Genomic DNA, 16,896 nt, shown 5'->3' on the forward strand with positions numbered 1-16,896 from the left:
ATGCGCGTGGAGATGACGCACAGGACTCCGCCTCCCACCAGGCTCCAGGGGCGGGGCCTCAACGCGGCGGAACTGTGCACCTGTGCGGGAGCCAGCAGAAGCAGGTCGGGCAGGGGAGTGCCAGAGTCCTCGGCCTGGACTCTGCCCGCCCTGACGCGGGTCCCTTGGTGCTGCGCCCAGAATGTGTTCCGCAAATCTCACGCTATCCACACCTGGAAGACGCCGCCCTCCACTGTCTTCATAGCACTGTATTTCCAGCTGATTTAGTCGTTGGCAGATTTTCTATTCAAACCATTTACTAAACCCTAAATAACACCTCCATTGCCAGAAGAGTAGGTCAGTTGGTTATCCGCAAGACATCCCTGCTTCGCCGAAACCTGACTTCTGCTGCTTCCATAAACCGCATCAGGCCAGGGAGGCTGCAGCAGAAGGATAACTGTGAGTTCAGAGCTAGCCAGGACTACATAGTGAATCCCTGTCTCAAAGATAGATGGATGGATGGATGGATGGATGGATGGATGGATGGATGGATGGATGGATGGATGGATGGATGGATGGATGGATGGATGGATGGATAGAATTTAAAATCCGGGCGTGGTGGCATACTCCTTTAATCGCAGCACTCAGGAGGCAGAGACAGGTGGATCTCTGAGTTCGAGGCCAGCCTGGTCTACAGAGCAAATTCCAAGACAGCCAGGAGGGCTATGCAGAGAAACTGTCTCAGATAATCAAAAAAAAAACATAAATGAATAAAAATAAAAAAATCTTGAACCCCTCATGCCATCGGGCTGCTGGTGTAAGTCAATGGTGGAGCACTTGCCTATAGTGCAAGCAGATCCTGTGCTCAACTTGAGCTGTAATAGTTTTCTATCCAGAATAGAGAAAAGATAAATTCATTTACCTGATGAGGGTTTTTTTGGTTTGCTGTTGTTGTTGTGTTTTGTTGTTTTTATTTTTTTGAGACAGGGTATCTTTGTTATGGTTACTATTGCTATGACAAACGACCATGACCAAGGCAATTTGGGGAGGAAAGAGTTTATTTCACTCACAGTTCATACAACAGTTTATCATCGAAAGCATTGGGGGTCAGAACTGAAGCAGGGCAGGAACCTGGAGTGATACAGAGGCCATGGAGAGGAGCTGCTTACTGACTTGCTGCTCATAACTTACTCAGCCTGCTTTCTTGCAGAACCCAGGACACCAACCCAGGGTTATCCCTAACCATGATGGACTGGGCCCTCCCCCACCAATCACTAATTAAGAAACTGCCTTACAGAATCAGGTGTGGTGGGGCACATCTTTATTTCCAGCCCTCGGGAGGCAGAGGCAAGCTGATTTCTGAGAGTTCAAGGCCAACCTGGTCTACAAGTGAGTTCCTCGATAGCCAGGGGTAATATACAGAGAAACCCTGTCTCAAAATACAATTTTATGGAGGCATTCTCTCATCAGAGAGGCTCCCTGATCTCTGATGATTCTAGATTGTGTCTAGTTGACATAAAAACTGGTCAGTGGCCGGGTGGTGGTGGCGCACGCCTTTAATCCCAGCACTCACCAGGCAGGCGGATCTTTGTGAGTTCGAGGCCAGGCTGGTGTACAAGAGCAAGTTCCAGGACAGCTTCCAAAACAATACAGAGAAACCCTGTCTCGAAAAAACCAAAAACCAAAAAACAAAACAAAACAAAAAACTAGTCAGTGGACAGTGTCTCACCATGTAGCCTTGGTTGACCTGGAACCCACTCTGCAGGCCAGGATGCCCTCAAATTCACAAAGTTCCACCTGCTTCTGCCTCCCCTGTGCTACCAAGCCTGGCCATCCAACAGTATTTTTAAACTTGCATTTGATTCTGAATGTTTAAACTGCTATCTTTGTTTTGTTTGCTGCTGCTTTATTAAGTCAGGGTACCACTATATAGCCAGACTGGCCTCCAAAACTTCCTCTCCCCACCTCTGGTTTAGAGACAGAATCTGAGGTCTCACAAATGCTAGGCAAATGCTATGCCACTAAACACCACCACCAATCTTTTTTTTTTTTTTGGTACTTTTTAATTTGAGACCAGATTTCAAGTTACCAAAGCTAGGTTTGAACTCACTCTGTAGCACAGGCAGACCTTGAACTTGTGATGCTTCTGAGTCCTCACTCTGCCAGCAGCTGGGACTACCAGTCTTTGCATTAGGGGCAAGCTCTGGCCTCTCTGACCTTCTGCTTTGGCCTCCCAAATGCTGGGATTACAGATTTTCCTGACTCTGAATGTATTCATACACATGTAAGGTATCTCACAATTTAAAGACAGACACGGGGTTAAGGATAAATAGATAACTTGTGTTAAGGACTTTTTGGAAGCCTGACCTATATATTCCACTGTCATTAAACATTTTGAGCCAGGTGACAATATGCATGCCTTTAATTCCAGCAATTGGGAGTCAGAAACAGGTAGATCTCTGTGAGTTTGAAGCCAGCCTGGTCTACAGCCAGGACTACACAGAGAAACCCTGCCTCAAACCACGCCAAAAAAACCAAAACACTGTGGTTTCATGGACCATGGACATGGCAAAGTTGGTGATGTACTTGCAATGCAATAACAATACATGTTAAACCTCAGAACTCATGTAAAAACTGGACACAGTATCTTGTGTCTGAAATTTCAGCTCTACTACCAGCCGAAGGGCCATGGAGATAGAAGAGACCCTGTCTCAACCCTAAGTTGTCCTTAGACTTGCACACTCACAAGAAGTTTAAGACAGAGGAACTAAGAACTAATATTTTATTTAGCATATGAAATAATGTGTTTTATTATGACACTTTTGTACTTGTATACAATTGATCTTCCATTGTCCTCACTTGTACTCACTTTCCCCTAAATTGGGGATTATTATTATTATTATAAACATCATCATCATCAATAGAAAAGTTGGCTCAACCAGGCTATGGTGGCTCTCACCTTTAAACCCAGAACTCCGGAGGCAGGGGCAAGCTGATCTGTGTGAGTTCGAGGCCAGCCTGGACTACAGAGCCAGTTCTAGGACAGGCTCCAAAGTTAACAGAGAAACCCTGTCTCAAAAAACAGAAAGAAAAAAAAGCAAGAAAAGTTGACTCAAAGTTGTGATAAAATCATTTTTTTTCAAAACACAGTTTCTCTGTGTAACAGCTCTGGCTGTCCTGGAACTCACTCTGTAGACTAGGCTGGCCTTGAACTCACAGAGATGCCCTATCTCTGCCTCCCAAGTGCTGGGATCAGAGGCATTCGCCACTGCCACCACCACACAGCAGAGATTCTTAAAAATAGACCTATCAATTTTGTTTGGTAACATAGTCAACCAGGACTAGAGTAAACCAGTCTGGTCTTCAGGCCACCCAAAGGGCCATTTTCCTAAACTTTGAGCGGCTCTGAGGAGTCCTGGGCTAACAGAGCTGATCTGGTGGGCAGCCCTGCAGGAACCCTGGTCTCCTGGCCTCCCAGATTCACTTTAGATCTGAGGAGCCATGGCTGTAACCTAGCCCGGTTCTCCTGTAGCAGCCATAGTGAATACCTGACCTCAAGTGTTGCTGAGGAGCAGAAATGGGGAACCCAGAGCTGTAGAGATGAACCCCATCTTACAGGGGCTACAGCTTCCCTCTTCATAGTCTCTCAGCTGGACTTGTCATCTTTCACAAGGTACTGGAAGGCACCATGAAATGGCTTCTTCTGTCTATCATTGTGTGAATTTCTTCCGGGGAGGAGTGGCAACTGTTGGACACACCCCCACAGCCCATCCCCCACCCCAAACAGAGCAGCTGTATGGGAGAGTGGTAATGGAGAAGTACAAACCCCCCTTGGGTATATCAACAAGCTAACCTGATAGCATTCTAAGCCAGACACTAGAAGCGTGCATGTTGCTGACCCAGGTACATCAGGGCCTTTCAGATTAAGTATGGGATCAGGCGGAATAGTATCCGGAAACTAAGGCAACAGCAAACCACTGTGAATGTGCAGTGTTGCAGGATTCCCTCCTAGGTCCCATCGCCGCTTTAGCCCCCAAATAACGCACAAGACACGATATTAATTATAACGCTGTTGGCCGTTAGCTATGGTTTCTTATCGGCTAGTTCTGACTTAATTGTTAACCCATAATTATTAATATATCTTTCCAAAGATGCCATCTGATGCACCCTTTCCTCCTGAGATCACATGGAGACTGTCCACTCCTCCACTCCCAGTTCCACCTATCTTGCTTCCCTATGGCCAACAGTGCTTTATTCAACAACCAATAAGAGAGACATATTTACAGAATGGCATCTCCCATCAGTGTAGAGTTTGACAAACAGCCTTTTTTTTTTTTTTTTTTTTTTGGTTTTTCGAGACAGGGTTTCTCTGTAGCATTGGAGGCTGTCCTGGAACTCGCTCTTGTAGACCAGGCTGGTCTCGAACTCACAGAGATCCGCCTGCCTCTGCCTCCGGAGTACTGGGATTAAAGGCGTGTGCCACCACCACCCCACCAACAAACAGCCTTTTAGTATGAACTATGTGCTCAAGACAAGACCTTCATATGTGCGATGATAACACATGGATGGAAGTACAATTCCGATTTCACAATAATCTTGATGGAAGAAGCCCTAGTGGTTTTCACGCACGTGGGTCATTCTTCATTCTAAATGTAAGGAAACTCTTACTGGAGTAAAATACTGTGAAAGGAATGAATCTGGAAGAAAAATTGGTACACATAAAAAATACAAAGGCTGGGCATTGAGGCACATGTAGCAGAGGCAGGTGGATGGATCTCTGTGAGTTTGAGGCCAGCCTGGTCTACAGAGCAAGTTCTAGGACTGCCTCCAAAGCCACAGAGAAACCCTGTCTCAAAAAATTGGCACATAATAATTGTGCATATTTATGGGATGCAATGTAACACAAGACCATATTTCTTTTTTTGACAATTTTTAAATTTAAATTAGAAACAAACTTGCTTGACATGTCAATCCCAGCTCCCTCTCCCTCCCCTCTTTCCCCCCTGTGTCCCCCAACCCCTCACTGCATCTCCCCTCTGCTCCCCAGTGAGGGTGAGGCCCTCTATGGGGGATCTTCAAAGTCCATCATGTCATCCTGGGTAGGGCCTAGGCCCTCCCCCATGTGTCCAGAATGAGAGAGTATCCCTCCATGTGGAATGGGCTCCCAAAGTCCATTTGTGTGCCAGGGATAAATAATGATGTACTATCTGAGGCCCCAGAGATTGCTGAGACCTCCTCACTGACACCCACATTCAAGGGGTCTGGATCAGTCCCATGCTGGTCTCTCAGTCACCAGTCTGGGGTCCATGAGCTCCCTCTTTTTCAGATCAGCTGCCTCTGTGGGTTTTACCAGCCGGGTCTTGACTCCTTTGCTCATCACTCCTCCCTCTCTGCAACTGGGTTCCAGGAGTTCAGTTTGGTGTTTAGCTGTGGGTGTCTGCCTCTGCTTCTATCAGCCACTGGATGAAGGCTCTAGGATGGCATATAAGGTAGTCATCAATCTCATTATCAGGGAAGGGCATTTAATGTAGCCTCTCCACCATTGCTTAGATTGCCAGTTGGTGTCATCCTTGTGGATCTCTGAAAATCTCACTAGTGCCAGATCTCTTCTCAAACCTAAAATGGCTCCCTCTATTATGGTATCTCTCATCCTGCTCTCCTCTGTTCGTCTGCTGACTCAACCTTTCTGCTTCCCCAGGTCCTCCTCTCCCCTCCTTTTCTCCTCTTCTCTTTCTCCCAGCCCCCTCTCCCGTCCCCTCCCCCCATGCTCCCAATCCCCTCTGGTGATCCCGTCCCTTTCCCCTTCTCTGGGGTACCATGCATCTCTCTTAGGATCCTCCCTGTCTCCCAGACTCTCTGGTGGCGGGATTATAGGCTGAAATCCCCTGTTCCATGTCTAAATTCCATATATGAGTGAGTACATACCATGTTTGTCTTTTTGTGACTGGGTTACCTACTCAGGATGGTTTCTTCTAGTGCCATCCATTTACCTGTGAATTTCAAGATTCCATTGTTTTTTTCTGCTGAGCAATATTCCATTGTGTAAATGTACCACATTTTCTCTATCCACTCTTCAGTTGAGGGGCATCTAGGTTGCTTCCAGGTTCTGGCTATTACAAATAATGCTGTTTTGAACAGTTGAACAGATATCCTTATTGTATGAATGCGCATCTTTTGGATATATGCCTAAGAGTGGAATTGTTAGATCTTGTGGTAGACTGATTCCCATTTTCCTGAGGAATCTCCATACTGATTTCCAAGGTGGCTGTAAAAGTTGGCACTCCCACCAGCAGTGGAGGAGTGTTCCCCTTTCTCCCCATCCTCTCCAGCATAAATTGTCATCGGTGTTTTTGATTTTAGCCATTCTAGCAGGAGTGAACTTATATCTCAGTTGTTTTGATTTGCATTTCCCTGATGGCTAAGGATGTTGAGCACTTTCTTAAGTGTCTCTCAGCCATGTTAGACTCCTCTATTGAGAATTCTCTATTTAGTTCTGTACCCCCACTTTTTAATTTCGTTTTGTAGACTAGCTTCTTGTGTTCTTTGTAAATTTTGGAGATCAGCCCTCTGTTAGATGTGGGGTTGGTGAATATCTTTTCCCATTCTGTGGGCTGCCGTTTTGTCTTGTTGACTGTGTCCTTTGCCTTACATAAGCTTCTCAGTTTTGAGAGGTCCCATTTACTAATTGTCGATCTTAGTGTCTGTGCTACTGGAGTTATGTTCAGGAAGCTGTCTCCTGTACCAATTCATTCAAGGGTACCCCCCACTTCCTCTTCTAACAGGTTCAGTGTGGCTGGATTTTGTTGAGGTCTTAGATCCATTTAGACTTAAGTTTTGTGCATGGGGATAGATATGGATCTATCTTCAGTCTTCTACATGCCAGCATCCAGTTATGCCAGCACCATTTGTTGAAGATGATTTCTTTTTTCCATTGTATAACTTCAGCTTCTTTATAAAAAAAATCAAGTGTTAGTAGGTGTGTGGGTTAGTGTCAGGCAGGCACAAGACCATAGTTCAAAAGGGAAAGGTGAGATGGTTCAATAGGTAAGGATGCTGGCCACAGAGGAGGACCACCTGAGTTCACCTGTGTCTGACTCCTGGAAACCAGACGCTGGGGAGAACTGACTCCTGAAAGCCGTCTTGAAACTTGTCCTAAAGCTTTAACTGTGCTAAGGCTGGGCATGGGGTCTCATACCTATAATCCTGGATAAAAGAAGGGGAATTCATGTAAGTTCAAGGCCAGCCTGGCCTACATAGTGAAACCCTGTCTCAAAAAGACAAAGGAAGGGAGCAGCAGAGGTGGGAAGGAGAGTGGGTTCATACACTAGATTCAACTCCAGCACCGATGTGCCCTGCTGCTGAGGCAATCCATAAAAGCTGACAGGAAGGAAGGGCCAGGGAGGCCAGGCAGTGCAGGCGGGAATTCATTTCCTCCTGGATATTAAAGATGGTATCAGGCAGGAGTGAGGCTGCCAGGCAGCTGGCGCTGTAATGGGCTGTTCCAGACGGAGCTCTATCTCAAGGTGCATCTGAAGACCGGTTTTGTGAATGCAATAAAGCAAGGCCTGGCAGCATTCTGGACCACCTTCCCACCCCTCCATAGCCCAGCTGAGAGGTAAGCAAAACAGACCCAAACTCCTGCCCAGTCCAGCCAGTCTGACTGGCTCAGCCCCAAAAGGTGACACTGTAGTGCCTTGCAATGGTAGCCTAGCCTAGTATCCAATTTCTAAGGTTCTTTACACACACACACACACACACACACACACACACACACACACACACACAGAGAGAGAGAGAGAGAGAGAGAGAGAGAGAGAGAGGCAGAGACAGAGACAGAGACAGAGAGACAGAGGGGGGGAGGACTGGGGAGACAACTTAGTTAAGAGTCTATCGTGCAAACATCAGGACCTGAGTTTGGATCCCCTGCATCCAAGTAAAAGCCAGGCAAGGTGATGTAGAGCTGGTGGGGAGAATGGGCTGTGGAAGCAGGTCCCAGGACGCATTGGCCAGTCAGGTAAGGTGGACAAACTGGAAAGGCATCCCACAATAAAGAACGCTTGCTGTACAATCATGAGGAGGGGGTTTGGATGTCAGAATGTCTCCCCTAGCAAGTCAGCCTCCCAAGCACACCCATAACCCCAGACATCCAGCCAGCTTTGATCTCTACCCTCTAAACACATATGTAATACCCACATAAGTGCATAGACACACACACACACACACCATGATCTTAATTTTAGGGCTCAGCTGCAGCTCCATAGGTAGAGGGACCTCTTAGCACCTACAGAGCCCTGAGTTTGACCCCCAGCATTTCATAAACCATCTTCAGGTGGCTCAAGCTTGTTATCTCAGGATTTGGGAGCCTGAGGCAGGAGGATTGCTGAGACTTCAAAGCAAAGCCACCCTGACTACATATTGAGCTCCAGGCCTTCCTGAGCTACAAAATAAGACCTTACCTCAAACAAACAAACAAAAAAACTAACCAATAAGCAGTCATAAGTGCCCATTTCTCGTCTCTCTCAGAGGTAATGGCTCCTGGATAGTATACTAACCTCTCTTGTCTGTGCTTTTTTACAATTGATTACATACTTGTGGAAATAAAAGGAACAGTACTAGGGAAGCAATGCCGAAGGACCCTTTCAGACTCTTGACATGTAACTATAATCTTAGCACTAGAGGCTGAAGCAGGAAGATTACAGGTTCTGGGACATCTTGGGCTTCCTAGGGTGACCTCCTGTATGGAGAAAGAGAGGGGGAGGGGGGAGGGAAAGGGAGAGAGGGAGGAAGGAGTGGGACGAGAAGTAGGGGGAGGGTTGTTAAGAGAGAGAAGGGGAGAGGGATCAGGGAAGGGAGAGGCTTTCAAAAAGAAGTCAGGATGCCATCAAGGGCTCAGGGCTTAGGCACGTCTTGGGCTTCTGCTTAAGAACTTGGACCCCACCCTTCAGCCTCTGAGCCGAAGGTAATTACAGCATGCCCAGAGATCCAAGATGTTTATTAGGGTGCAGCTGACTCCTGCTTCAGGAACAGTTCCATTGGTTCTGTAGGTGCCAAGGCCCATGTCAAACAACTTCTGCATTCTTCCTCAGCTTCAGTAGTTTGTTTTTTAATAATTGCTAATTTACCTACCTATCTTCTGTTCTTTCTCTTTTTTTAAGATAGGATCTCACTTTGTAGCCTAGGCTGACCTTCAATTCACATGATCCTCTTGTCAAGTGCTAAGATAAACAATTTTAGTTACGGCTACAATTAGCTTGAGTGTCCCTCAAATATCTATGTGTCAATGACTTGATCTAGAAGGTGGCATTACTGGGAAATGGTGACGATTTAGGAGATGGGGCCTAGGGAAGGTCTCCAGTTACTGGAGGCAAACCCTTGTGGAGACCCGAGGTCCCAGCCTCTCTGTCCTCCTGCCTGGCTTCCGGGTACTTCACCCCACCCGTAGGCTCCCACAAAGGTGCAGTGTACTCACCTGAAGCTAAGAGTGATGGAGCTACCAGATCCTGAGGTGGATCCCACAAGGCCAGTCAAAATGGTCTGTTTCTGGTGTGTGTGTGTGTGTGTGTGTGTGTGTGTGTGTGTGTGTACACTCATGGAGGCCAGAGCCAGAGGTGGTCGGTCATTGAGTGTGCTATATTGCGAGTCATCTGTTTCTCTGACCCCGTCTCTCCCTGAACCTGAAGTTCATGTTTTTTCATGCAGGCTGGAAGCCAGGAAGACAGTGGTCCTCCTGTCTCTGCCTTCCTTGAAGTTGGGTTACATACAGGCATTGGTGGGGATCTCTAGCTAGTTACATAGGTTCTGGGATCCTAACTAAGGTTCTCATGATTCCATAGCAACTAATCATGCTCTCCAATGCTATGCCAATTTGTTTGTTTGTTTGGGATTGGGTTTGGGGTTTTTTGTTTTGTTTTCTGGAGACATTCTTTCTATGTAGCCCAGGCTGGCCTCAATTCCCAATTCTTCATCCTTCTTCTACCTCCTGAATGCAGGACCTTTTCCCCCTTTATAAATTAAGTATCTCAGGTTTTGTTACAGCAACATGAAGCTGACTAATGATTTTCTGATGAATTAAGTCCCTTTGCTCACCGTGAGTTTTCACTTTCCCTACTTGCTTTGAAACACTGACTCAGCCTATCCAAACCTATGTCTCCCAAATTGCATTTTTCAAGACCCCCAAATAAGGCTCCTTCATGTTTGTCCCTTCTAACCTTAAACTGACATTTTTGTCTGTCTTAAATCACAAAACAAAATATTGTTTGGTTTTACATATCTCTGAACGTTATGTACATTTTGTTTCGTTTTTAGATAGGATAGGTTCCCACTATATATGCCAGGCTGTCCTCCAATGCTTCCACGCAAGCATTAACCAGACCTGACTGATTAGCTTCTGAGAGGAGATCAAGTGTGTTCAGGATGACCTAGACTGCCCTCCAACTCCATATCTGAGACTCAGCCTTCTGAGTGCTGGGATTATAGGTGCACATCACCCCTGGTCTTGAGGTTTATCTAGGGAGGTTTGGTTTTGTCACAAGGGGTGAAATTTGATTGTATCAGTCACAATCTGTGATCTCAACAGAAGTATTTTCAACTGTTGGATAGCCATCAGCACTCGGGCCAACTCTTGGTTTTTAGTCTTTTGTTCTCCTTCATGTTGGGGCTCGAGGGAAGAAGGACTTTTTTTTTTTTTTGGTTTTTCGAGACAGGATTTCTCTGTATTGTTTTGGAGGCTGTCCTGGAACTCACTCTGTAGACCAGGCTGGTCTCAAACTTACAGAGATCCACCTGCCTGTGCCTCCCGAGTGCTGGGATTAAAGGCGTGCAGAGAAAGACTTTTTTAAGGTTTATTTTTATTTGTGTGTTGGTGAGTGTACAGGTGCCTGTGGCGGCCAGAAGAAGGCATTGGCTGAGTTACAGGCAGTTGTGAGCCACTTGATGTGGGTGCTGGGAACTGAACCAGGGTCTCCGCAAGTGCCCTTCACTTCTGAGCCCTCTCTTTAGTCCCATGGGGCAGGGGGTCTTTTTTGAGACAATATTTCACACTTTGCCACAGGTTGGCCTTGACTGGAAGCAATCCTGTCTCCTGACTACTAGGATACACACACACATACACACACACACACACACACACACACACACACACACACACACAGGCTCTCACTATGTTGCCCTGGTTGGTGTTTAACTTCTAATTTAAAGTTCTCCTGCCTCAGTCTCTGAAGTAGCAGGACCCACAGCTGGCAATCTTAATAAATTTTAAGGCTTTTTTTTCTTATCTCCCCTCTCCCGTCTCTCCTAGTTTTCTTCCTGTTGCTGTGATAAAATATTCTGATATAAAAACAATTTAGGGGAGAAAGGGTTTATCTGATCCTAGGTCACAGTCTGCCAAGCGCCACCCTACCTGCCTTGTGTGGTGCTAGGGCTTCAAACTCACTGAACCATTGAACCGGCTTAGCTACATCCCCAGCCCCTGTAGGAGTTCTTTCTAGGTCCTATGATGAGGCTTTTATTTTTCCAATACTGAGGATTGAACTCTAAACATGGATGTGCCTTACTCCTCTAGCTAAATCATTAGGGTTAGAGAGCTGGTCCCAGGCAGGAAGGGACGATATAAATAAATCAGACCAGTTAGGTAAGAATCGCAAGTTTCCAGCCGGTGTTTTGCTCTGCTCTGCTTTTTAGGGAATCAATCACAAGGTGTGGATTGAAGAATGCTGAACCGTCAGCTTCTGGTGCATCTAGATGAGGGCGTGGACCAGCTGCCTGTGAACCCATCGCCCTCCCTTGGGTATCAGGTTCAAGGATCTGTGTTTCTCTGCCCCAGGTGGTACCCTGTGATCGGTGCGTGCTCCCGAGGCTCCCCGCAGAAGGACCTTAAAGTACGGGCCGGACTGGCGCCCAGCCAAGCGCGCAGTTGCTTCACAGACTTAAGGTACAGGGCCGAAGGCGTGCAACGATCCTCAGCCACACTGAAAATGACAGAGCTCGGAACGTGCGACGGCGCAGGAACCTGACACTCTCGCGTCTAGCCTAGCCTCGTGCACTTAAGTTCTCCAGTGATGCTTCCTGGTAAAGGAACGCAGTCCAGTTGGCTGCAGCCGGGTCCACAGCAGTTTTCACATTGCACCACTGTAGGGACAGGCGGGAACCGGCAGGCATCCGCCGGACTTTGGACCCTGAGCGTGGAGATGTTGCAGGAAGAGGGCAAAGGGACGACAGGAGCCCTGGCCGCCACGGCCACAACTGAGAGTGGAGGAGTCCGCGGGGACACACCCGCCTCCAGGTCTCCCGGGCGGCGGGACCGCGGCACGCGCTCCTGATTGGGCCACGCAGTGGCCGCACCGCCTCCAAGCGCCGCCTGCGGACAAAGAAGGGGATAACGGGACTGTTGTCGCCGGCCGCCCCAGCCACGCATCATGCCCTACCTGCTCATTAGCACCCAGATCCGCATGGTGAGTACCCGGCGTGGGTGACTGCGGCAGCCACTTTGCCGGACTTCCCTGATAGCCGCGCAACCCGCCCGCCACGCCCCCGCGGTGCGAACTCCGAGCAGGGTCAGGCGGCTGGGTGGGCGGGGAGCTCCGCGGAGACACCCACGACCCGCTGCACAAGTGCTGCAGCCAGGGCCCCGCACGAAGGCAAAGGCCAAGCTTACCGCGCGTACCGCGGCTGCACCTGTAGCTCCTACTAGGCAGGTCTAGTTCTGAAGCACAAAGACCTCTCGGGGCTTGGGGGAAGGAGAGGGCTGCAGGTGGCCTGGAGGCTGAGATCACCCTCTCTAGATGCAGTTTCCTCAGCTGGGGGAAAAGGTGCTGTGCGGGATGCTTCAAAAACCCCTTTGTAACTTTCAAAGGCTACATGATGCCCCCTCCCCGAGATGAACAGCAGGGCGCGCTCTCGTCCCCTTCCAGCGCTCCAGCAGGATGAAGCAGGAAGCCAGGGCTCATGTCGCAGGAGAGGTCTCGGCAGAGCCCAGGGCAGAGGTCTGAGAACCTGTACAGTTGTTAAAATATGGATTGCTGGGCACTTTTCCCAGACCTTCAGAAACTCTGGAGGATGTGAGAATCCAAGCTTGGAAATGTCCCCCTCAAATAATAGTTCTTTTAATTCTTTCCCTTTTTCTTCCTGTAGCCCAGGTTGACCGCAAATTTGTTATGCATTGGAAGCTGGCCTTTTCCCCAAGTGTTGGATTTACAGGCATGTCCTACCAGGCTTGGCTCTCTTAAATTATAGTTTTTTTAAAAGATGTATTTATTATGTATACAGTGTCCTGGCATGTTCATGCCAGAATAGGACACCGAATCTTAATATAGATGGTTGTGAGCCACCATGTGGTTGCTGGGAATTGAACACAGTACCTCTGGAAGAGCAGCCAGTGCCCTTAACCTCTGAGCCATCTCTCCAGCCCCAAAGTATAGTTTTATTGATATGCAACCAAAGCATTCATTGGTTGAAAACATACCATTTGATGTCTGTGAGGGGTTTTGTTTTTAGTATATTCAGAGTTGTGCACCATCATTGGAATACATTTTAACATGTGTCCATGAGCTCTAGCTACTAGCTTTACTTGAGCCTGTGTGTTCTCCTAGGCCTGGCTGCTTTCATGTCCATGTTTCCAAAGCCCGTTCATATTGTTACATGTATCAGGATGTCATTGTTGCCGAATAAGATTCTATCATAAGGCTACACCACTTTTTTTTCACAGTCTCACCTTGTAGCCCAGGCTGCACTCCACGCTAGCTTCCTCTTCTCTCTGCTGCCCCCTTTTCTATTAGAATTGCAGGCTCGCTGTTTGTTTGTTTGTTTGTTTGTTTTTTTGAGACAGGGTTTTTCTGTGATAGCTCTGGCTGTCTTGGAACTCATTCTGTAGACCAGGCTGACCTGGAACTCACAGATCCACCAGCTTCTTGCTGGGATTAAAGGTGTGTGCCATCACTGCCGGGCTAAGAGTTGTCACATTTTCCTTTTGTGGTCATCAACTGGCAAGCACTGCAAGATTGTTTCCACCTTTTGGCTGTTATGAGTAGTTCTTTGTTGTTGTCCTTTTGTTTTTCATTTTGGTGGTGGCTGTAAATTGGGAAGTTTACATGCCTGTGCATAAACTTTTATGTGGACATGTACTTTCATTCTCCAGGTGATACCAATACACAGGAAACCTGACTGGTGGCATTGGGCCTGAAGGTGCCAATAGGCAGCAGTTTAGGAAGTCAGGGAGGACTCACCCTGAAGGTGCCAATAGGCAGCAGTTTAGGAAGTCAGGGAGGACTCACCCTGAAGGTGCCAATAGGCAGCAGTTTAGGAAGTCAGGGAGGACTCACCCTGCTCTCCTCTTAGCTTGTGCCGCACCTCCATTGGCCTTCAGTACTGCTTCCCCTTTACCGATAGCTTCCCCAAGGCCAGTGGGGAGGGGAAACAAGGAGGACTGTCCACCGGCTAAGCAACTCCTGTGGCTTACCTTACAGGAGGTGGGCCCCACCCTGGTGGGGGATGAGCATTCGGATCCAGAGCTGATGCAGCACCTGGGGGCCTCGAAGAGAAGTGTCCTGGGGAACAACTTGTAAGTAGTGGCGTGCTGCAGAACCTTCTTTCTCCCCGGCAGTGCCTCCTCCTGCCTTTCACAGCCATCATCAAGCTACTGTAGGGCTTGCTCTCACCTATCATCCCCCACAGGGCCCTAAGCTTAATGAGTTTCCCACACGCCCCCAGCCTTCCTTCACAGAGTGGCTCATCCTTAGTGGAAGTCTGGGACAGCCCGTCCCCAGTCTGGGGTTCTAGAAATGACTGTTCCTTGCTTTGCCCTCTCTGCTCTAAATCGGATCCCATTAAGAGTTGGCTGAGTAACAGAGCCCAGCCCCAGAAACAGAGCAGGACATCTGGGCCCTCTCTGCAGCTCCTGGCTGCCTGGCATTTGGTCATTCCCCTCAGCATCCTTCACATCATCTCTGTGTCTAGACACCACTTCCCTTCCTGCTTCCTCATTCTACGTCTTAGAATTCTACTGCTGTAAAGAGACGCCATGACTAAGGCAACTCTTAGAAAGCATTTGATTGGGGACTGGCTTACAGTTTTAGGGGGTTAGTCCATGATGATCGTGGTGGGAGCGTGGCAGGATGAAGACAGGTGATGGAGCAGTAGGGAAGAGCTTTATGTCCTGATTTGGAGGCGAGAGAGAGAGACAGAGACAGAGACAGAGACAGAGAGACAGAGAGACTCTGGCATGGGCTTTAGAATGTCAAGACCACACCTCCTCATCCTTCTCAAACAGTTCCACTCCCTCCCTGGTAACTGAGCATTCACATATGAGGCTTTGGAGGCTCTTTCGTTCAAGCCGCCACAGCCACTTATAAAAGAAAGCATTTAATTGGGGACTTGCATTGAGTGAACCCATAACCCAAATGGCAGCAGCACGGCACTGGAGCAGTAGCTGAGACTCACATCTGATCCACAGGCAGAAAGCAGAGACACTGGTCCTGGAGTGGCCTTTTGAAAACTAAAGCCCACCTCCTGTGCCACGCCTCCTCGCAAGGTCACAGTTTCTAATGCTTCCCAAAACAGTTCCACTAGCTGGAGACCAAATGTTCAATTATACAAGCCTGTGGGGGCCATTCTTATTCAAGCCAACACTCTCCTACTATGAGGAAGAAAACCAAGTGGGTTCAAGGGTCCTCAGAATTGCCAGAGTCCCGAGTGCCGGAAGGGGCGGGAAGACAAGCAGCCCCCTGATCGATGCAGGGAGGCGCCAATCCCATCTCTTCCGTGATGCTAAGGATGCTAAGCTTGGGGTTTGGGCCTTTTATTCACCTCACACTTTTTACAGCTCAAGGGAAATCAGACTTTCTGTGCCAGAAAAGGGCACATGGATCCAGGCGCTATCAGGTGCTAACCTATTTGCTGCTCCAGGATTTCAGGGCAGCTAGAGAGGGCAGACTGCCTAGTGGGGTGCTTAGACTAACACACACAGAATGGGCTACCATGGGCTTGCTATTCACGACCGGCAGAGTTAACCAGCCTGCTTTCTCACGTATCGGCAGGAACAGATGGGGTGAGAAGAAAATGAAGTGTGTAGCAAGAGACAGAGCAGAGGTGTACATTTAGCCTGTCACCAGCAAGTGTCCAGCAAACAGGCCTGGCACGAAGAGAACTAGCTCTGTAAGCGTGCCTGCACTGTCTCCTCACCCTGCTCTCCCGGTTTCTTTGCAGTTATGAATACTATGTCAACGACCCTCCTCGAATAGTCCTGGACAAGCTGGAACTCAGGGGCTTCCGTGTGTTGAGCATGACGGGGGTGGGTCAGACGCTGGTGTGGTGCCTGCACAAGGAGTGACCTGGCTGAGCCGTGGACAGGGCACCTCTTCTTTGGAGGACCTAGCATGTGCCCTGACCCCCGATCCTTGCAACACTGTCTACCCTGCCATCTCTTTCCAAATCGTCAACTTCCTTGTGCAACCCTGATGGGCTGTACAGCTGAGGAACCTGATCCAGCTGGCTGGGCACAGCGGGCCCTTGCCCTGGTGCTTTCAGCACACCCCCCCAGGTCTGACCTTGGCTCTGGCAGGCTACCCAGAGGACGCACCCTGGATCCTGCACAGGTAGTCCAAGCCAATTAAAGGCTCTCATGAGTGGATGTCCCTCAGCTATGCTGTGCAGTGACTCTTTTGTTTTTTTTTTTTTTGGTTTTTCGAGACAGGGTTTCTCTGTATTGTTTTGGAAGCTGTTTTGGAACTCGATCTGTAGACCAGGCTGGCCTCGAACTCACAGAGATCCACCTGCCTCTGCCTCCCGAGTGCTGGGATTAAAGGCGTGAGCCACCACTGCCCAGCGTGCAGTGACTCTTGAAATGTGACACTCTTTACTGGTCTGCTCCTATCCACAGGTGAAGCCCTTGGCGCCAGTGGAGCTCTCTCAGATAAAGCCCAGCAC

General features: G+C 48.5%; 1 protein-coding gene across 1 annotated transcript; it reads left to right on the forward strand.

Moving 5' to 3' along the window:
- Window positions 1–12,295: 12,295 nt before the first annotated feature.
- On the forward strand, window positions 12,296–16,609 carry Gchfr (GTP cyclohydrolase I feedback regulator). Its single transcript, XM_005064732.4, has 3 exons — window positions 12,296–12,428; window positions 14,439–14,533; window positions 16,177–16,609. Exons 1-3 carry the CDS (start codon window positions 12,393–12,395, stop codon window positions 16,298–16,300), a joined length of 255 nt encoding a protein of 84 aa, XP_005064789.1. The 5' UTR covers window positions 12,296–12,392; the 3' UTR covers window positions 16,301–16,609.
- The last annotated feature ends 287 nt before the right edge of the window (window positions 16,610–16,896 follow it).

This window comes from Mesocricetus auratus, unplaced genomic scaffold (assembly GCF_017639785.1).
Source record: "Mesocricetus auratus isolate SY011 unplaced genomic scaffold, BCM_Maur_2.0 Super-Scaffold_100004, whole genome shotgun sequence".
Taxonomy (NCBI): domain Eukaryota; kingdom Metazoa; phylum Chordata; class Mammalia; order Rodentia; family Cricetidae; genus Mesocricetus; species Mesocricetus auratus.

What these genes read in the sequence shown, in the direction of transcription:
- Gchfr (XM_005064732.4), top strand. Translation starts at nt 12,393, where the DNA reads ATGCCCTACCTGCTCATTAGCACCCAGATCCGCATG. An exon ending in TTAGCACCCAGATCCGCATG is followed by an intron (nt 12,429 to 14,438) that starts GTGAGTACCCGG and finishes CTTACCTTACAG; the next exon opens with GAGGTGGGCCCCACCCTGGT. An exon ending in AGTGTCCTGGGGAACAACTT is followed by an intron (nt 14,534 to 16,176) that starts GTAAGTAGTGGC and finishes GTTTCTTTGCAG; the next exon opens with TTATGAATACTATGTCAACG.